This window comes from Anopheles aquasalis, chromosome 3, assembly GCF_943734665.1.
Source record: "Anopheles aquasalis chromosome 3, idAnoAquaMG_Q_19, whole genome shotgun sequence".
NCBI lineage: Eukaryota > Metazoa > Arthropoda > Insecta > Diptera > Culicidae > Anopheles > Anopheles aquasalis.
The window spans coordinates 7,122,501-7,145,000 of NC_064878.1; the positions used below are offsets into that span (position 1 = coordinate 7,122,501).

Here is a 22,500-nt window from a genome sequence, read left to right on the forward strand (position 1 = left end):
GATCAAATGTAAAAAGTGTGACGCACGATTTGTTACCATCTCGCACCTCGATGAGCACACGAAGAAGGTACATCAGTCCAAGGTGCGAACGCTCATCTGATTCTGAGCCGGAATGGTGAACCGCAGCAAGACTGAAAGCCACGCCACGGAGTGATTCCAATGCTCATCCATTTGTTTAGCGCATTAAAAATCACATACCATTAACGATGATCATACCATAAACGATTAACATACCATTAATGATCTAGTATGCAGAGATTGAGCTAATTTCTTTTCTAATGTTGTGATTTATTTAAAAATATCTGAATCGAAACAACATATTTAACGTTTGAGGTAGAGTCATAATCAATTGCACGCGATGGTCCTAGGCTCTATCGATGGCTGTATTTTATTAAATTGTTTGTTTGCTTGAGGGTTTTACTTGTGGCACGTTATTACATAAATTATTTAATTACCACTGCCGTGTGTACTTCGTTTATGCACAAACTACAATCAACAATGCTGTACTTCAATGAGCTGTTCGAATTATTCCATAATAAATTTAGAAACCTCTTTTAAACCTTCGCGTAAACACGTTTACTTCAATGAATACACGATGGTGATGACAATGAGTAGTAGGCTTATTTAAATAGTTTCAGAAATTGCCTTCGCTATTTATTCATCCGAGGACATCAAATGGTATAAAATAAAGAAGACTGCCAACGAGAATGTACGTTCTGCATTCCTTGGCGGCCACAAATTCTACACCGGCACTTCGCTGTTGCTCCAGCGCAATACCAATGTGCATTACGGGTGGCTCGTCATTTTCTACCATCATTCTCATCGCGCTGATCATCGTCGATGTTGTTATCCTTCCGAATACTTTTTATCCATTTTTTCCTGTCCCCACACAACTCATCTACTTAAGCGAACAAAAAAGCTTAGTCGAAAAAAAACCGGACACTCGCTGGAGGGGGTCGCGCGTGTTTTCACAATGTAAAGCAAAAAAAGAAACCAGACGCCCCCTGGAAAGAAGGATACTAAGTGAGGAGGAGACAGAGAGGATTGAGAGAAAGTAACTAAACAAACGATGCTAATGGCGATCCATTTTTCCGAGAAAAGGTCTCCCTTTCCGCCCAAGCACCCAAACTCCCAGTGTTTTTTTTACTTATCTAGTAGGCCAGCAGGGTTAGGCATTTTCTTTGTTTCTTTTCGGGCCGCTTGTCGACGGCGTGCGGGCAGTGTTGGAATGAATGGAAAGTTTCATCGGAGTCGCCCGACCTTATTACTTCCGTTCTTCCGTTCGCCTTTGCCTGGTCGCCCAGCACCCGGTTTGGGTTAGGGTTCGTGTTTTGATAAGGATGAATTGTGCCGCTGGCACAGGCCCAAGTATCGATGTTGACCCGTTGTCAACGGTAACGGCAAACGCGACAAGTTAGCCCTGGGAGTGGATTGCTTTGAGTTTTTTTGGAATGAAGAAAGAATCGTGCAGCAATATTGTTTCAACTTATGACGCAAACAATCATAAACTGATCATGAATGGTTGCCAGTTTAAGGTTCTTTTGCCCACGACCTTTGCTTACTGTTAGCACTAAAATCATTCTTTACATAACAGCATAACTAACGAAAGTAGTAGCGAAACACGCATAAGATCTCATGTAATACTGCACAAGCAGCAGCATTAGCCCGTTGATTAAGTTGATAAACAAAATGGTTTTCATGCTGCCAGCACCCTTGCTGGAAGGATACCAGACTCTGGAACGTTGAAACACGGAACCGAATGCATCGTTGGTGTGCGCTTCGCCCGTAATGTGAGCCGTGGTTTGATCATCTTCAGGGAGAGCTTCCTTGTTTCGTTCGCGATGTTCCCTCCGGAAGAAGCGACCATTAGCTGCCAGTCGTACGTTTAGATGAAAGTACAGAGGAATGGGTGCACATGTAGCCGACAAGGAATCCCCTGGCGCCAGGTCTAGGATTTTCCTTAACCGAGTGCGAGTAGATGAGATGGTGCTAGGGTGGTTAGGATTTTGTTTATGTTTACTTTATGTGTAACAAAAAGTAGGTTATTTTCTGCTTTCCCATGCATTCGTTCCTTTGCTTTTAGTGTCTTTGTCAGTTTAGGAGGAGTGTAGGGGACCAAGACGAGATTATTTGGGAAGCAGCTGGGAGCGAGGAGCATATTCTGCTGGATGCTGGACTGGTTTTATTGGTCTGGAACACTGGATGCTTCAGTAGCTGGAAGGAATAGCAATCAGGAATAACCGGAACAATGTATAAGCAGTAGCCATAGACTTTGTAATTCGTTGGTTACGCATTCGTTACCATAAGGACTGACTGCTCTAAAACTCAACTTCAACTAATAGATGGAACTATTCATTAATAGTTCAGTAAATAGTGACGTCCAATAACGACATAATGGAGGGCTCTCAGGCGTATTCTCGATTAAAAGACCTGTTAAGCAAACTATGCGAACACAAAACGTAATGGCTTCTTTGTCCATCGCAGCCTACTACCACTCAATGCAAGAAATCCGTTGCCGTAACTCCATTCCAGCATTTTAGCGAACAACCAGATGAGCCAGTAGCTCATCATTTGCTTCATGCATACTAATGATGCCTTTCCCTAAAAGGAACTCCCTTCACTGGGACACCGACGGTAGGACAGACCACCGGTCACCACGGGACACTCGGGTTGGTCAACATCAATTCGTTCTCTACCATCGCCAACGGTCAGCTGTTATGAGAACGGCCATCAGTGGGAGGGCTGCATGTAATTAGACTCGCACAGCACCAGTTCTTCGGGCTGCGAGGATGTTCCCCCGGGGCTGGGAGGAAATAGGAAATGGAAATTATACTTACATTTGTGTGTGGGTTTTGCGGTCCCACCAGGACAGCTGCTCAGCACATGTCCAGTCGGGTGCGGTCCGGTTGTGTTGCATTAAGCGGATCACACACAATCACGGGCCCCCTCGCCTTGGCCATTGGCTGCGTCAGAAGCAAACCTAGCGGTGCTAATACTCCTGCTCGACACTACACTCTGTGGCTGCTGTTGTTGCTGGCCACAAACATGCACTTTGGGAAAAGAACTGTCTGCGGTCAGGGTAAGAAGCTGAGGTCTCCCCCCCGGCCGGTGCTTTCTCCGTGGTTTCGAGAAGGATCCCGTTGGATGGACCGTTCTAGTGGCATACTGGTGGTGGTGGCTACTGATTAGCGTCTGTATCCAACAGCAACCCATTTTCTCGAACTCCGAGACTACTGTTTTGTGGTAGCAGATCGATTGATTGGTGGCGGTCATGTGTTGGCGATTCGGTACTAATTGGCTGTGGTTTAGTGTTTGGTTTTATCGATCTTAACTAAATCGATTCCAGTTTTCGTTGTTTATTATATGGTCTGTTGGAAAGTAAACTGGACTTTTTGAATAGCACAATTTCTGGCGGCGGCACATTAATGTGTTTTTTTTTTGTTTGAAAGGTACATCCTTTAACGACTTTCAGTCAAAATTTCAAAGTCATTTTGTCCACTGAAAACAAAGTTATTGAACTTAAAGTAACAGTATGTTTTAGTTGTCGGTACAAAAATGAAAATTCAACAAAAAACCAATATCAAGTTTAGCCTTTAAACTCGGTAAAACCGTTTACCGAATTGATGCAACAACTGTGTGGTGATGATTGTCTATCCTGTGACTGAATTTATGAGTGATATACGCTTTTCAAAACCGATCCTAAAATATTATCGATGATATTTATGTCGGCCAAGCTAAGATCATGATTACGCCTTGGAGAATCGAAAAACAGTGCGGTATTTTCTCAAAATTGTACGAGTCTCGAGTTTACTTTCATTTTAGTTACTCGTTTACTTTTCTTTCGTGTGTTAAAAGCAAGCTTTATGCTGTTTGCAATTATATTATACTTTCTTTACTTTACTTCCTATCGTTAGCAGCTTTTTAACAATGTTGTGAAAATCTCCGTTGCCAAAACCTGATGATGGAGGCGCCAGTACCTGGTAAATTTTTTTAATGATTTTTCATACTGTCAGAGGTTTATAATGAAATTTAAATGGATTTGGTGATGATAATTTGGTGGGCCGTCTGCTTGAAAACACTGATGTACATTATAAAAAACCTCTCAAAATATGCTTTTGTTTATAATTCCTTCCAAATTACAAGCAAATATTCTGGGAATATTGTACTTTACATTTACGACAAATTATCAAGCCACTAAACCGTCACAAAAACTCGACAACGTTCAACGTAGCGTTATTAGTAAAGGATAATTCGGGCACATGTCAAAGGATGCTCCTTCCAATTACCCTGTGCTATCCACGAACCAAAAACGCAACCAGCAATCTGCTACCACCCGCACAATGCCACACCATTCCCCTACATAATCAGCATACACGTGCCGGATGATGACAGCGACAGCGCGCACCACGAAGAATGATGAAATGATGCATATCTTAAGCTCCCGTTGAGCGGTATCATATCTCTTTGCCGTGGACCAGAACACGTGTCGCTACTTACCTTAGCTCCCGATGATTGTTCGTACGTGTGGTGGTGTTGGTAGACTGACATCGCGATGCTCTGCGGGATCGTTTGATAAGTGGATTAATATTGATCCTGTGCCACTGTTTTCTTCTGCATTTCCTTTCAATCCTTCCACGTGGCGCCTTCTGACGAGGCGATCAGTTTCCAGGGAAGCACCAGGAGAGGCTGATTGCAATTTACAGGGAATGTTCTTGATTGCTGCCGACGGAACAGAGAGGAAAATCGATAATTACACACTCTGGAGCGCGTGTGTGCGTACTGGCGTGCAGATAGTTGAGAGCAAATATGGATCACCGATGGAATGGGTGGAGAACACGTTAATTGATGATTGTGGTCGATGATACGAGGTGTGATTGCATTTTTTTCGCAGCCTCTCGATAGCAGTTTCGTCGTATCAATGCTTATAGCAACCATTTGGATGGTTTATTTGACAAAATTAAGCTTTGGACGAGAATTCAAGATACATTTCCACCTAGAAACAGTCCAGAACTCCAATTACTTTACACACATTGCTCTCCAGATCATGCTGCAGGACAAACGATTCACGCTACTCCGTGGAGTCGATCGAACTGCTTCCAATCGAATCGCCCTCCAGGTTTTAATTACCAACCGCTACCGATTATCAGTTCCTCTCCCTCCAGCTCAGTCCCCTTTCCTCAGCGCACAGCGTGGATTGGAATGCTCGCGAGATTGAAATTGAAAAACTAAAAACGTATGACCGGTGGAATCCGCTTTTCGGGCTCGGAAACAAAAGAAAAATCCAATCTCGAACCAAACAAGACAGACGATGCTCCCCGTCGTCGTCGTCGTCGTCGTTCCTTTATCGATTCCAATTGCGAGGAATCGAAACGAAAACCCCTTATCCAGGGTATATCTTACGCTCGTGAGTAAACAGTTTCCATTCTGCCATCGTCGTTTCTTTTCCATTTTCAAACGAACCGCCCCCGGGGCGGAAGAAAGGCACAAAATGAAGCGAAATTGCAGAGACTCAGATAATGAGTTCCTGACCGGAGTTAGCAATCCAATTCCGGGATCCAACAAGCAAAGGAATCACCGATCCATATAAGCGTTTCGTTGTTACAGAATTGAACCACCGGAGCTAAAGATCGTTCGATCGTGTGAAGCACGATTTCTCGGGCGAGGAAAAACACCTCGTTTTCCACCACATCCACAACGGTAATGGAGTGTGTGCAACCGTAATGAACGGTGGTAAGACGAACCTAGAAACCACTAGGAGAGTAATGATGCGCTTTTATTGAGCTCGCTGAGCGCGAAGTTGATTGTTCCTTATCAACAATGTTTTCTCAAAGCAAAATATCATAATTAGCCAGCCATTATCTGCCACTCTTTACAGCGGCAGCTTGATTGGCTGCACGCGCGTGCGAAGGCTGCGAGCAAACTTTCAAGGAGCATCAAGAAGCTTTTGACTTCTAGCAACTCGGCGTCGTCGTCGTCGTTGCCACCGGAGGGGCGTGTGCTTTGTATTTTGTGTTTTCCTGCTTGATAATGTGGCGCTAATTAGAAAACCTCACCCTGTGGGTACCTCCACCAAGCACGGCAGCCTTTTTCAGCCTCCAAACTAGCGTGACTTATGTCCCGGAATCGAGAGGGGTTAGCGCTCGTGCTAGCGACAACAAGCATCCTGTACTCTTTCAGCTCATTTTCACCCCCGGTCATTGAGAGGCACACGCCATTGAGTGCACTTCGTTGGCATTCGCGTCTGCAGCAACACACCGGGGGCTAGCAGGTAACATGTTGTCGCCGTCGTCGAGAAGGAGTCCTTTGTGGTGCGCCAAGGTGCGCTTCCTTGCGCGGTACCGTACGCTGTCTCGCTGACAAGGTATTCAGCGTTTTTAACGGTGGCAACGGGGAGAATCCAAACCAATGGTACGCTAGCAACGAGCAAGAAGAGGGCATTAGGCAGCGAGTTTACTATCGCAGCAACACCGGACGACCGGGAGCTGTTTGGCGCCTTTTTTACGCTTCTGTTTACACCTTTTTGGCTCGCAGGAAGGCGTTAGCTTCCGAGTGTCCCCCAACACACCCCAATGGGGCTGATCCCGGACAAATGTAATATAAAGCTTGTTTGTAAGAACGCGTGGCGCGTCGGTTCCTGGCGTGTGGAGCGTTTAGGGATGATCTTTTTTAGTGGCATCACAGAGTGACCGAGGGTTGGTAACAACTTTTAGCAACAGTTATGATAGTGAAAAAATGAAGAACCTCTGTACAGTTGCGGTACGTAATTAATTGGTGAGTGATTTATTTTGTACACTCTTTAATCACTACTGAACCATTCAAGGCATTGTGTTTCGTTCTCTTGCTTGTCTAGATCCTAAGTTTTACAAGTCGCTGTCCATCGAGACACGTCTCTCTAAAAATAATGAAATGGCTATAGTTTTTAACACATTTGTCTCACAGCCCATGAATACGGATACTAAAATTTAAGTTAAACTAGGGCTTTTCAGAATATTTGGCAGTATCCGTGTTCAATCGTAGGACAGCAAAGGAAAAATAGCTTCGTTATGAAAAATCCTCAACAATGAGCTTATTTTTTACGCTAATCAACATAAGCTCTCATAATGTACAGTCATTTCTACAATTGGTAAGACTTTCTGTTTGATATTTTGTGTTTTCAACGAACGAATCTGCTTCAAACTGATGTGCGACACCCTGTTGCTGCAGCAATCCACAACTGAGCACATCCTCCTTGTGCCGCTACTGCTGCTCCAGCTACTGGTATGCCAAGAGTTCATTCAAACGCCACACCACAGCACAGCCAGTGACCCAGTTTGAACTGCACAGGAAAAGCCGCCGTGAAACGCACACACATCCTGCACCATCTGCTGATGTTCTACAGAACTCGCTCAGGTCACACCTCTAGCGCGCACAGATCGCGGCCACACATGGAACGTTTTCAACCGTCAGTGAGACAGCACCGCACTCCCTATAGCACACTCTCTCTCTCTTACATACAGTGGAGTGAATCCTTGAAAATATATTAAATTCCTGTGTCGTCTCCTGTGGAGCAACGGGTGACATCAGTATTTCGTACCGCGCCAGCACCAACCAACGGTCCAACACTGGTGACAGCGAGTTGCTAATGCGCGTTCGCACTTTAAAGCACGTAACCAGTGTAAAATAGCTGGCCTGTCGTTCGTGGGTGAATTCCAGGGAGTGTCCGGGCAGAGCAGGGCATGGTTTATGTGCCACTCGCTCGTGGCGCTCCTTATCAGCAAATTACTGTCCGCACTGTCTCGTGACGGAGTCCTGCGGGGTGGGCGAGGCCTCGTTTGGCATATTTGCATTTTATTGAAGTACGACGACACAGAAGCTGCCACCATCTTGCACGATCTTGGTAAATGATCTATTGTTAGCGAGTTTTTTGTTTTTATTAAAAATATTTCAACTAAGGTACAGAATTTTTTGCGTCCAAGAAAAGCATTTTTTATGAGCTACCAGGCGCCTCCATCGTACACGTGGAGCAATTTATTAAAATTCGGCCAAATTAAGCAACCGAATGTGGCTTTCTTAACGCAAAAGACACTCTTTAGAGAGACGCAATGATCGAGGAAGGTGTATCGATCGCTGGAGTCCACCAAACATCCCAAAACAGACGTCTCGCGTGGAGTACTTTGCGTTGCAAACGGAAACTTTGCACCGACTTGTGCGTCAACCGCACTGCAGCTGTGCTAGAAGATTACGAAAAGCTTCTTCCTCACGTGTGTACGTGATGGAAATGGGGAGCAAAAGGGGTTGCAACGGGCGGCCGCACGACGGCGATGACGATCAGCCTGGTCGCCTGGTCTGGCCGTACATTTACAACGAAATTTATCGTACGAACAACTTTAAGCGGATTATTATAATTTTGCCGCTGCAATTTCGAGAGGATTAATAATTTCGAGCAGCACAGGCTGTGCGAGTACTCCGAAGCATCTTCTTCGGTCGAGTAGCAGCAGCAGCAGCAGCAGCAGCAGCAACAGACCTCAAGGGCGTGCCTCTCACTACTTTGGTGCCTAATGCTCTCTGCAAACGAACATAGAGGTCGGCTATGGAGTGCTGGCGGAGGTGCTGGTGAAACATAATTTAGTTCGCGCACTTTGCGTTGGCCAGCAGGCAGCCAGCTTCAAAATTAATAATCGGATTCCGGTCGGTTCGCTAGAAGGGATCGGTTTGCTGTTGAAATGGTGGAAGCTTTCATGGCGCATTAGAGCAACCGAAAATACTCGCTTTGCACCTTATTTATAGAGGTTTTCCATGCATTCCGAAGGCCACCGCTGCACGTTTGCGATCGATTTCTCACCATAAAATGAATTCCGAATGAATGGAAACGTTCTCGATGTGATCGGATGCGATCAAGCGCATGGGAACTGTTGCAGCAGACGGCAGAACGGAAACATCATCGAAGGGCTGTTGAAAGGTTCGCTGGATCCAAGAGCGAAACGAGATCTAATTAGAGTTTCCACTTGGTGCCATCCCTTTACCTTTCGATTGCATTCCAGCGTGTCATGAAAGTTAGTCCTTTCGAGATGTTTGTGAAATGTTTCGAAAGCTTGCATTCGATACAATTTTGCTGATGAGTCGCAGAGATGCTCTTCCAAGAAGTGGCATCATTCCAAATCATCTGACCAGAGTTGTGACCCGTTACTGGAGCATACCGAAGCTCTAATTCTAGTGCTGATACATTCTAGTGACAGGCACACATGGCGCAATGGACCGTTTCCCATAAATTCCCAATGTCTGGCCCAACATAAATCAGGTAGCACAACAGAATGGGCATCGTGGGCCAAAACCCCGTCGGGGCTTGGGCACTGAATCAGCGCAAATTTTAATTGGGAAATATGAAACCCTCTCCCCTGTTGGGCCTACCCGGCAGCAGAGTTAACGAACGAGTCCTGGATGCGTTTTGGACCCGTTTGGACATGTTACCGGTACCTGCGGGCTATCGAATGCTAATGAATGCGAGCGAACGAACGTGAAATGAGTCAATCCCGATGCCAGTCCCGGTGCGGCGGGGGGGGGGGGGGGGTGGGGGTTGGATCGGAGTGATATAATGTCCCCGGTGAATGCTTGGCACCGATGCAGCTTCATCAGCGTGTGTAAGTTTCACATAATTGAATTTTACGAGCGATCCCGGAACCAAAAACGAGAAAGGAAAGCGATAATGATTACATCCAAACCCCCCGAGAGGGTGGCCCTCAGGTGGGCATGAAATCCGACAAAAAATTAAACAAAAAAAACAGCAAAAAAAGAGAATGGAGTGCGACACAATGTTGTTACGGTTCACAGGACGTTCGCTGCACTTGTATGTTCGCGCACTGGCGCAGAAATGGTTGTGCAAAAAGTAGGTCAATGGGCGCTCTAAAATGTAAAAATAATCGAGCATGATAAATGAATTGGAATGAACCAATAAATCCGCACATTTATTCATTCCGCACACCGATCACCGATCCATCCTTGTTTTAATCCACAACCAACACGTGTATCATGCCCCCGGGGCGGTAGCAACTAATTGTGGTTTAATGGCTTGACTTGACCACCACCACTCCATAAAATCCGGAGGTCTTGTGTCCCGGAACGTTGCCTCATTTACCGATCCGGATGGTAAAGCAAAAGATGCGAACCCAGGCGCGATGCTTTAAGTGATGTATCCACCGAGCCGGCCGAGATCCACAACCGTGAGCGTTAAAAACGTTCACAGCTCCAACACCGTCGTCTTCGTGGTCGTCACTTTGGGTAAATACAGTTGTAAAAATTTAAGTAACTACCTGGAACAGATTTTATGACCAAAGCTAAACCGCCCGGGAAGGTTTCCCCACAAATTTATGCGATCCGGTGTGTGAGCGTGTGCGTGTTAATATAAACAACTTTATCATCGAGTGAAAACAACCTAATGCCCTCGTTGAGGAGCTATTCTGATGGGTTTTCTTTTTTTTTATCGAAGCGCGATCCGGTGCGTGAACTGAATCGGGGATCTCTCGCTCCTTCGCTTGCGAACTAGCGAGCGTCCTTTGGGACCGTCCGACCTGTGAAGGTTAAGGCCTTGGGACGACTCTTTGGATCGTCTGATGATGGTCTCCGTTTATGGGAGCCGTTTAACCTTCGCCAGCTTTACGCTGCGGTGGCCACAATAATCCTACTACACTTTGAGGGGATACTTTCAACTTGGAAGTCCACGACGACTTTCGTGTCCATCTCTTGAAGGTCAGTTGTACGAAAAGCAAACGTTGCATTCCAGTGCATTCCAACCCGCATTGCAATTGAATGCCCACACTCGTTCGGAATCAATCAAAGGAGGTCGTAAAACTTTTGACATTTTCTTTAACCACCGAAGCCACACCCCTGGTGCGGTTGATTATTTCGAAACGGTTATGACCGATTGGAAATAGTTTTTTTGCTGGACCTTACATACAGCGTTCCTCTCGTGTTGTCTCTGGACTCTGGAGCATAATCGAGGGAGCGTGAGCGTCGGTTGGCCAACGTCCCTCCCACCTCCGGTGGTGTCCCCTTGCGCTCGCGTTGTTTCGCAGAGTGAAACGTGACGCGAATGCGAATAGAGAATGCGATAGCCTACAGCAACACCAACACCACTCCTTACACGTCTTGTGTTCCCACTTAAAGCCAGCTCATCGCACAAACCCCCAAAAACCCAAAACCCCAAAACATTCGCCAGGAGATAGTTAAGGATTCTGGCCCCGGAAGCGCATATTCTTCTTGATCAAAGGCACTTCCCGTTGATTGCTTTGGGGGGGGAAAAGGAGTCTCTCGCGTGTGTGCCTCTGTTCTCGCACTCCAGGGGCCGCACGGCTGCGTCGGGCACCATTTTATTTCCTCACCATTCATCAAGCTCTCTCTCTCGCCTTGTGTCTTGGGCCTCACTTGCCGCTGGCGCTGATTGCTTTTGGTGGGCTGCTGCTTTGGGTCCAATAGATAGCCCCTCGATCAGCAGCATATGTGTGGTCCCTTAGGCTCTCTCTCGCTCTCTCTGGCTCTCTCTTCTGCACTTCCCTGTGGTCACGTGGCCGCCAGCTGGCAGAAGGAGGATAATGGTACGCTCGTAATTCTTCGTTGATGTTGTTTGCATAATTTGATGCGTCGTTATTTTTGGAGGGGTGGCCCACACCCTGCGAATGTGCGGAGCATTGTTGCGAGAGTGTCTAATTTTTCTCGACCCCACAAGGGCGACGTGAGAACCCTCAAGGTCTTCGGTCTGCGTCCGCAAGACAGATGGGTACGTCTTGCAAATGGTTTGGGCACGGGACGTGCGTGCGCCGTGTGTCGGTATTAATGGCAGGCACTTCTAGTTTTATTGGGTGCTAATGATGCGCCTCTCACCAGAGAGCGGGCGAACATATTGATACATTAGGACGCAGATGGGAAGAAAAGGTCGAAGAAGGTTTCTTTTTACTACATTTCCTTTTTTTTTGGGTGGTTGTTTTGGTTGTTTCACGCAATGAGGACGTCTAAAGATATCCGATATCCGAGTATTCGGTCGTCAATACAGCATAAGATCAGTGAAATTATGCCTTTCTATCCTTTTGCGTAAAACAAACTAACTGAGTAGTATATACGATTAGTGCCTCTATCAAAACGTGCCAGCAATCGGAGCGTTGCTGCATGTCACGTGCGGTAGTTCTCGAGGCATCAGTCCTTCCAGACCTGCATGATGCCCGCGTGACGTGGTAGCTCAGTGAAATGGCACTAATGGCTGCTGACAATGTCACGATCTCAACGTGCCTGCCCCGCATTAGCCCTTTATCAGCCATTCACATCATGTCGCATTACATTCAACAACATTGCACTTCTGCCTCAAGACCCCCAGCGCTCTTCTGCTGCAGCTGCTGCTGCTGCTCTCGCAGTGAAGTATCATTTCAATTGGATAATTTGTATAATCACCCCCCGGGTACGACCCGAGTGCTGGTCTAGGGTTAGGGGAAGGTGAAAGTTCAGCGGGTTGCCTGTTTTTGTCGCTCGAATGTAGGACACTTAATGAACTGACAGCATCAGCCAACCAACCAACCGGCCCGGGGTTTGTGCCGTCTTTGAGGAAACACGAGCACAAGGAGCACCGGGGGTGGTGGTGGTGCCTCCTCCGGGATGTAATCTCAGCCAGAAGGCAGAAGGCAGAGTCTTCATCATGCAGAGTGCTCCGTTTTGCATTCGTTATCCATAACGATAACTTGCGCACAACTAATTAGGAGCAAGCGTGCGTTCGCAAGGAGGAGGCGAGAGCGTGCAGTGCGAGAATGGCTACCACGATTCACGTGGCACCGGATGACGGATACCAAGAGGCGTCCATGGACTCGGAGTGAGAGATAGATGGTCGGAGAGAAGAAGGCGGGATTGTTGACATTGATAGGCATTAGCATGTATTAACAGCGCCAGAGTGGTCCATATCTGATGCATCGTTTAGTAGATTATTGCGCTGGATAGCAGCAGCAGCAGCAGCAAACATTTCAGCAAAGGTAAAATGGTGATCAGGAGTGATGAGAAGATGCATTAGATTAGTGCTGCAGACTTGTGTCGTGTTAACAGAGACAGCGATGGTGATTCAGGAAGCATTAATGTTAATTGGATTGACATAGGCCACAAGGAGCGGTGTGATGTGAGCTCGATAGACTGACAACGCATGAGCTCTATCGGTATCAATTGACAGACAACCTTAAGCGAAGAACTATAGACTCTTTTACAACAGAAGAAGCACTAGAAGACCCCAGAACACAAACACTCTCTCAACTGAGCACTCAACAAAAACACAAAAACAGAACGAAATAGTCTTCAGGAAACATTAACTTTATTGAACACCGCTCCAGCCTCACGCTTCCACCTTCTTAGGGGCGCGTCTTAGCGCCGCCATACGGGCCATCACTCGTTCGAGGGCCTTCTGCTTGATGGCCTCCTTGTGGACCGGGTTCATGCGCGTGCCTTCGATCTTGCTGTTGAACGCTTCGACCGCGGTACGGAACTTCTCCAATCGCTCCTTGGTAAGGTCGTTGGCACCTTCCAGCTTCTTAAAATCCACCTGCACCGGAGCTTTCGGGACCTGCTGCTGCTGCTGCTGCTGCTTCTGCTCCACGGCCAACGAGTTTCCAACGCAGGCCACCACCACAACCACCAGCAACAGTGCGATCGTCTTCATTGTGTTGTTTTTTTAAAAGGGTTTCACCTGGTTCTTCAATTCACTGCTCACTTGTTGTCTACGGAGTCGCGGTACGGAGTGATCGGGAATTTATAAACCCACTTATTAAGTAACTTATCCCACGGCTGAGGCGAACTCAGGTGACGCAGTAATCTTATCTTGACCGGCACCTAAAAAGTCTGCGCCATTGGCTATAGGGCAATAAATACTGTAGACTGCCAATGCCGACCATCAGGGTGGCCGGATTTGGAGGAAGTTCGAGATAAGCTCGGCAACGCGTCCACGTGATTAGATAGCAATTTCTGGAGCTCCGGTTGTTGTGGTGGATGACTTGGACTTGGCGCTAGTGGAGTACCACGTCAGGGGTTTTGTGGTTCGCTTCCGGTTTTCTAGGTCGCTACCGAAACCAACTATCTAACGGTGAGTTGGACGAAACTTTGGAGAAATATCTCGCGAGTGCGAGCACTGTCATGGTGTGCCCGCTTCGAATGATAAGCTTCTAGGCCCCTTTGGTCGACGGCAATAAATCGAATAACGATTACGAAACGGTTCGCGGCAATCGGAACCGAATCCGAAACGAACTCGCTCAGAGTCACATTCCGGGAGCAGGGGATTACTCACGGACCACGAGCGTATGCATGCGGACCAATCTCATTTCTCTCTAGCGCTACAGGTGACCTCGACTGAGCGCAGTGTGTGGATCCCATAAATCCATATTCCGATCCGAACTGTCCTGGATTCCTGGATCCGGGTGGCAATTTAGAATGCATTCAAATGTTACATTTTAGAGGACAATCATAAAACATGGATTACACATGTTACGACAACCTTGCAGCCGGGCTGTTGGCTGACTGGTTGGCACCCCTGCTCCGGTCTTATCGTCGATCGTAGCTGGAGCTCCATGGGGAGCAGCTTAGCGGGAGGTGGCTTTTGGATTTAGAAATCGATTTCGTGCCCGATAGGGTTCGGGGATGGTGTTTTTGTGGCATTTTCCATTCACATTCATGCTGCTGCTGCTGCTGCTGCTTCTGCTGTGAGGTAGTACGAACGACCCGTGAGCAATCATAGCTTCATGTTCTACTTCATCCAAAACATGTTGAGTGATTTTATAAAACTTTGCGTTTCCCCCTTTTGCCTGGCGATGGCAAGATATGGTGAGATGCTATCAGGTTTGTCCACTGGCCACTCGGTTTTTTTTCTTCCTTTCGTTTACCCAAACACTCCATGCGTACGTCGAGCCATCGGCAGACTGAAGAGAAGATTTGATTGAAAACTTTAACCGCACAAAAAAATTGGGGGTTTTTCGGGTCTACCGGGCCAACCGTTGGCTAATCCTGTCGTCGGACAAAGCCCGTTCCTGAGTGGCGCTCACACAGGACCTCTCAAAGTCCACGTTTGACAAGTGCGCCAATGCCAATGCCGGTGGGACGGTGGACATCCAAACACCGCCGCCACCGCCAGTTGACGATGCCGGTTCCGTTTAGAAAACTGTCAAATTGCCTGTCTACCACCATTTGTGTTTTTGGCGGTGGTGGTGGTTTTTGGGGCTTCTCTGGGCTCTCATCCCAAGTCACCGCCCAGTTCGCCTCCGGTTGCCTCCTTCCTCCGATGATGGCCTATTTCCGACAGCTGACGAGTGAGGTTTTAGACCTTTAGGCCTTCTTTTCGGACCGGGTGCCTCAACAAAATGCTAATTGAGGTTGTCGGACTTCGGTTTTTTTTGTTTTGCTTCCTCTTTACTTCCTCTGCTTTTTCCCAGCAGCAGCAGCAGCAGCAGCAGCAGCAGCAGCAGCAGCAGCAGTAGCCATGTCTATGCTGCGCCCTGTGTTGTTTTACTGTTGGCTTTCAAAACCCTCGTCGGCTGGCTCGTTGGCGCCACCACGGTCGGCGCGGTCGGTTTCGAGGGCTTTAGGCGGATTAATTTTGGTCAACTCAACTGCGGGGGAACGTTGAAACTGACATGTATGGTATGCAAGGCTCGGTTGCTCGGTTGGGCCGTTGGCCGTTTTTGTTGCCCACCGTGACGAATAGAGGTTCTGTGGTGTTTGAAATTGAAGTTTAGGGATGTTACCTGCTAAGGATGCTCATTCTTTAACTTGACCTCCAGAGGATTCCAGTGATCTAACGAAGTGAACTGGCCACAAGATGGCCTTGCCATTTCACAAAGAGAATTTAAAATGCTACACAGTCTATTTAAAGCCACTGTGGACCTAATTGCAGTCCTTTTTACTACTTCACTTCATTTACCACATATTTTAACACTCAAGGATACTTACTGATGGTGAAACTCATAGGTAATTGAGCGATTTCACGTAAAGTTACCTCACAACAGATCAAATGGTGATGAAATGAAGATGTTTTGCACCAAATACACTATTAAAAACCCTTCGTTACTCCTGCAGGATGGTTCACTCTCTCAAAGAAAATCTGAAATGTACTCGATGCGAAATGGAACGTGCATGTTTGCTACGATTGCTTCTGCGAGGATGGGAACAGAACCGTGTTCAATCATGGCCTGCTCAATTTTTCATCGTAGGCATTTAGTAGCTCCTGATTTTTAGATGCTTCTCTTGACCATACATCTTATCCATTCAAGATGAATCAGATATGAACTGAACGAGTCATTCGAGATAATCGTTTGCATATGCTCGGTCAATCAGTAACGTTCCAATGCGATGGTTCAGGAAGGGCTCATATTCATAGAAAACCTTCCCGGGAGTGTCATATCATGGTGCCACAGTGGCCCTGATCCATTACCTTGAAGCACATGTCACGCGCGACACGAGTGCAGTGCGATAAAGTTTTGTAATTAAACATCCTTTTCTCTATTTTCTTCGCTTGTGCCCGTACTTCCTTTCGCATCGCTCACTCGGGTGCACCCGGCAAGTGTAACTTTTTAACTTCTTGTAGCTGTCGAAAGCGATGAACAGCTCGACCCACACTTTTTTCCCCGTGTGCAGCCAACAAACACAGTTTCCACTACAAGGCTTTCCACGTGTTCCTACCTTCCAAGATGTGTTGCTGCAACTTTTCTGTGTGAGCTGTAGTAACACTAAATCTTCTTTTCGCTAGTTTGTTACGGCTGGTGACAGACGGCATGCAGCTGTGCGGATCACATGCACACGCTCACACCGAGGCAACGAGTGTCGGCAACAAATTACTGCTCAAGTTTTTGGCCATCGTTGGGTACCTCTTCAGCAGCAGCTCAAGTTGTGCTCGTTCGTCGAAGTTTTTTGTGTCCGTCCTGCTGGTGGAGCTGATAGCTGCTTTCAGATCTTTCTTTTACCCTTTTTCTCCGTCACGAAAGAGTTGTTTATCCTTCGTTGCTTCGGTGAACATGATGTGTGCCCCTCATCAGGTGATGGAGATAAGCGTGATGTGGGGCAACCTGTGGGGCAAGACATCCTCTTGTCTGGCTTGTTCAGAGAATTTAAAATGAAATAAAAGTTCTCATTTCACGCAGTGGAAACAGTGGATGAAAAGGAGAAAATCAATCAACTTGAGTGACACGCTACGGGGAGCAGGAGAAAGGTAGATTCTGGACCTTTCAATCTAGACGTAACCGAGTATTGACACTGAAGTTCATTAGAGTGCCGAGAGGGATTTCAAGTTGGATGTCGCACAACCCTACGATCAATGCTGCTTGTCTCTCTCACAAATCAGCGTTTTATGTTTGCCCGGTTGAGCTCCCTTCTCATTTTGATCCGTAATTTGCTAAAAGTGATTCAAGATGTCCTGAAGAACTGATGATTTAATGCTAGTTAAAGTCAATCTCTTCATCTGGTTCCATTTTGTGTCGCATTTGGCTTCAATTCTCCACACCTTGGACTCCGGTTTAAAACGCCAGAGATAAGTTTTCCCTTGACAAAAACCCTCGAGACGCCCGTTATGGTCACGTTTCTCACTTACACTTCTGACTACGACCATGAACAACTTGGGTAACCACCTTGCGCTACTATTCGGTTCTTGTTATCTGCCCCTTTCAAGCCAGCACGTACGCTATCATCTTTTTAATTGATCACGTATTTTTCAAACCTTAAGAAGTGTCTCAATGCAGCTCCGGTTACTAGCAAAAAAACAAAGGGAAACTTAACTGTTCTCATCAGTAGCGAGTCAGTAATGAACGATCCCGGAACAAAAGGGACAACGTTAGGCAAATGAGCCTCGTTTATGACCCTCCACCGGAGGCATGCTATCATACTTGCAGCTAATTAGCCAACGATTGATGTTATTATCATGAGGGGTATTATAAAAATTTAAAGTACCTCGTACGTTACAGTGTTAGTTGCTTTTAGCTAGGAAAGACAATGGGGAGCATTACGGTTGGGCTTTTTCGGGCAACAAACTAGATAAAATCCTAACTTATGGAGGGATATTAGTTCAGGTTCAGACACTCCTGTCTTCTCTCTGCGTAATATTAGATTAAAGTAATGGCATAGACGACAGACGGTGGCAACTAGCCCCGAAATAAACACAGCAATAAAGATAATGTTGCTTGATCCGATTAAATTCTATTTACTTCCTTACAAGATAGAGCCAAAGTGCTGGAGCTGTGCAGCTATCGCTTCGAGCGCATTGAACTGCGCCGAACGAGCTCAGGTGTGTGGCTCACGGCAGTGGTCCAACGTTCCGGTACGCTCCCTGAGGACACACACGCCAGCAGAACACGGTTTCGGACCCACCGGTGCCATAATTTGGATACGGAATTGCTACCGTAAATATCCATATCCTACCATGTGGAGTCTAGTTTAATCGTAGATTAATACAATTTATAGCACCTGCACCAGGTTGGTTCGAAGCAAACCGAACCTTCATGGTAAAGGTATCGAGAGCGAAACGAAAGCTTCGTCCAATTAAATGAAAATACTCCTAGTCTATGTTTGTGGGTGTGGGTAGACAAAGAACAATAAAATTGGATTATACATCTCTCCTTTGCCCAATAATAGAATGTTTTCCGAAGCAGCAGTCACTGGAGAACGATATCGCTTCCATTTCGAAGTAGAACTCCCTCCCTCCCTTACGCACCGTACGCAAGGTCGCTTGTCGGAGTTGACAGACAAATTGCTTCAAATTTACTAATGAAGGCCCCGGCCAGTATTATTACTCATCTACCTCTCTGACCCGACCCAATTTGCGGGGCAACATTATCTCAATTGCTCAATCGCGCACGCGACGCGCCGACCATCGCCGGTTCATGAAGCCTTGAGAGGCACTTCCTGTTTGACTTTGTTCTTCGCCCACTTTCGTGCGCCCCTTGAACCAGCGACAGCGAGAGCGAAACAAAACAAAAGCCAAACGACCACAAGGTTGTTAGTTAGACTGGCCTTAAGATGCTCTTCCTAATTTTTCGGTATGATAAATTATGGTAATATTTCACTGCGGACGATCCAACGAACGTTAGGCATCTCTTCGCCGGTGGCAGGAATTATTTCAATGTTTTATACTGGAAGGAGACTAATGAAGTTGTGAAGTGGTTGAAGAGCAATACTTCTTTTCGACCGAGACGGGATATTTGTTCGTTTAAAACGAAATGTATCTCGCATTCAAGTGTCCTCTTCCAGTGCGGATACAGCATTGAGATGACTGGTTGGCAATTGAAACAATTTACGCGACAAATCTCTAAATTGTGAACCCGACATTCAACAAATTTTCTTGCCTTCCTCACCAAGTTCAGTGAGACAATCGTAACAGATTGCTAGAAAGGATGTTTTCACAAGGGCGGAGACACACTACACTCTCTGGAGGCCAACATGAAGCTTTATCACAAGAACACATCTTGAGCTCGTCTCCTCATGCTCATGTCCGCTACCCGGACACAGCTCTCGACACCCTCTTTTGGCCTCATAATTGTAATTGTCACCCCAGCACAGACACACCTTCACCCCCGAGAGAGCCTGTGGTCTGTGGAGCTCTCGCTCTCTGTTATGAACTTGTAGGATTAGCGAATGGAATAGTTCCTCCCTCAGAGGGCCCCACGGATCAGTGCGAAATGAGTTCAACAAGGTTGTTCGGTGAGGAGGAGAAGTTTTCATTTCCTTTTTACCATCGCTACACTAGGTAGAGTGGTAAGGATTCTCATCATTCCAGTGAGTGCATGAACTTGTACAGGTCAAGCGTGGATTAACATGAGTTTGAAACATTCCTTCAGTCGCCTGGCAACTTGTTTTACAATTTATGGGCAGTGAGGTGGGGCTGCACTTTGCTCAATATGTTCACCAAACTGCTGCTTTTCCTTTCAAATGAGCTCGAAGAAAAGCAACCATCTCGACATGGACTGTTCTATTCAATTTACTTAACTTTCCATCTTCAGGGAAAGCGTTCATAAAAGAGCCCAGAAAGCACTTTTCATCGATCTCAACATCTGCAACTTGGTCCAGAGCAGCCGTTTAGCAAAAGTTGCCCCTGCGTATCGGACCGCACACTATATTGATGCCGGCAACACAACTTCCTGCCAACGTGGACGTGCGTTTCTTTTCCTCCCCGTAACGAAGATCAAAAGGACAAACGTCAGTTGAAACGGCAACGCTTTTTGCATCGTCGCTTTTCACTGGTTTCTCTCGACCGAAGCTCGCTTCCATCGTCAGTCAGGAATGTAATTTCTTGCTGAAAGTAGTAGTCTACCGAGCATATTCGCAAACACGAGCGCAATAGCTACGCATAAAAGGACGCTCTTCATGCGATGAAGAGGACACCGAATTGGATTTCGGTGTACTGTCGTGGAAGAGAAAGATCTCGCACAGTGACGCTGTCGATGTCGGCTTCTGGATGGTTGCAAAGTTTAATCGCTTCCATCCGTAAAGGAACTCACCTGTAAACCCCTTTGTACGCTGTTGGTATCGAGGAAACGCTTTTCTCATTTCGATTCTCGACCGATTAGAGATACACTTCATTCCGTGGTGCAGCTTCCACAAACAAACAGAAATTGCTTGGTTCAGAATGGAATCTCTAAATCGAAATAAATTAATTCGGTTGACAAATTTGAGTTGGAAAAATGAATAAAATCTGGAGGAAGCCCAAAAGACCAGCCATGTTGCCCCTTTACTGTTGCTTGAAATAGATTGGAGCCATAAAACATGACATTTTGGTGCCTCGATAGCAATATGTTGCCAACAGCGACATCCAACACATTTTCTAACCTTCCTCCCCCATTCCACCCTGCCGTTGGGTGTTCCATTTTGTATCGGTGAACCGAGAACCCAGTTATTTATTCCTTTGCCAAAGTGTCAGATATCATTGAGAGACCATGGTCCTATAGGACCCCAAAAAGGGGAACACTAGGTCTGTGCATTCGTGTGTGTCCCTGTCCATTGTCTCCAAAACCCAAGTGTCCCTACATGCCGCCCGTGATTCCGTGGGTAGCCACGGGGAGTCATTTAGAAGCCGTTTTGTTCCCGTTCCCGTGTTTGACTATCATTTATTTATTTAACCATTTCAGTCACCCATGTCCGACGAGGCTTAGGTCTAGGACCGACGTGAGTGTTGTGCGATGTGGTGTATGTGGCCTTTGTTTTTCCTCTCTATTTTTAAACCCAGTTCCTCTGCGGCACTTTTTTTGTTGCAATCTCCGGCCATTGAGCGCCATTGCAGCATGGTGGTGCACACAATTGCACACACCAGCAGCAGCAGCAGCAGCAGTGCAAGGCCGCATAGCCGTTGTTACTAATGCGAACTGAATGACACCCGGTGGCGATGGTGGTGGTTCCTCTCCGCGAGTTCCTGCCACTGCGTGTCCATGTTTGTGTCGTGTCAAGCCGTTACAGCCCGCTGGTTACTGACACAAACCTGGACGGATGCTAGAACGGAGCGGTTGTAACATGGAAATGGAAGAGAGGGGCAAAAATGGTGAACCCTGTTTTTGTTTCAACAACCAGCAGCTACGCGCTACTCTTTCGTGGTGCTATTTGTGGACGAAAGGAAAGTGCACAACCCATACACAAATAGAAAACAACGAAAGTCGACATCCCGATTTCGAATCGAGCCTTTTGGAACATCCATCACAACCAGCGGTGTGATTGCCACATGTGAAAACCCATGCTGCGTGTGCTTAACATATTTCAAAACACCATTAACGATCCATCGCCACCCCCCGGGTTGCGGTACCATATTTGACCTCCAACTGATGACCTCACCTTATGGTTTGCAAACCGGTTAACGATCCTTGGTTCTGGGAGGGTCTAATGTGAGAAGTTTTCGGATCGATCATTAGCATTTCGGTTTCGGAGAGGTTTTTTTGGTGTTCAAGCGTCACCTGAGCGCTGAAGGGGACATCCTTTCCGTTCGATAACGATTCGTGGGGATTAATTTGTCTGGGGGAAAACTTTTGCAGCACCGCCATCGACACCATCGCATCGAGGTGGAACATGTACCATAGGTTGTTGCGGCCACGTGTGTCGCTCCGGGGACGCACACGGGCAATTAGGAGCAGAACTTTTACGAGACTTTTCAGCTAGTTACAGCTTCAATGAATTGGAAAAACGATGCTGCTCTCACGGAGCCGCTATCTGATTTGTTGGTTGGAGTTATTTAAAGTAAAAAGCAACAAGAGAAATGCTTGGAACAAAGCGCTTGAAGCATTCCGCAGCGTCATTCCGAATCACTTTACATTCACCACTGCATCGGTTCGCTATTCGATGAACTTCCTTCCTTGCTCTGCTGCAGAGTACTATTTGCTGCTGCAGAGAGCATAACAATTCAACGCTCTGCGAGGCGTTACACGATACATACTTAATGCGCGATTCGAAACACTTTTGTGTAACCGCCGTTTGGCTTCGTAGGAGAAACACCAGCGGCACCAGTAAGTCAATGGAAGATTTTTTGGCTTTTTTTGTCGCAACTAACCAACG

At 46.7% G+C, this 22,500-nt stretch overlaps 1 protein-coding gene across 1 annotated transcript in view; it reads left to right on the forward strand.

Moving 5' to 3' along the window:
* The window catches only part of LOC126578321 (uncharacterized), a 1,937-nt gene extending 1,417 nt beyond the window's left edge, over positions 1-520 (forward strand). The window contains exon 2 of the mRNA XM_050240753.1: positions 1-520. This exon is cut by the window's left edge and continues 1,100 nt beyond it. Coding sequence (XP_050096710.1) covers positions 1-100 — 100 coding nt within the window. The 3' untranslated portion in view covers positions 101-520.
* The last annotated feature ends 21,980 nt before the right edge of the window (positions 521-22,500 follow it).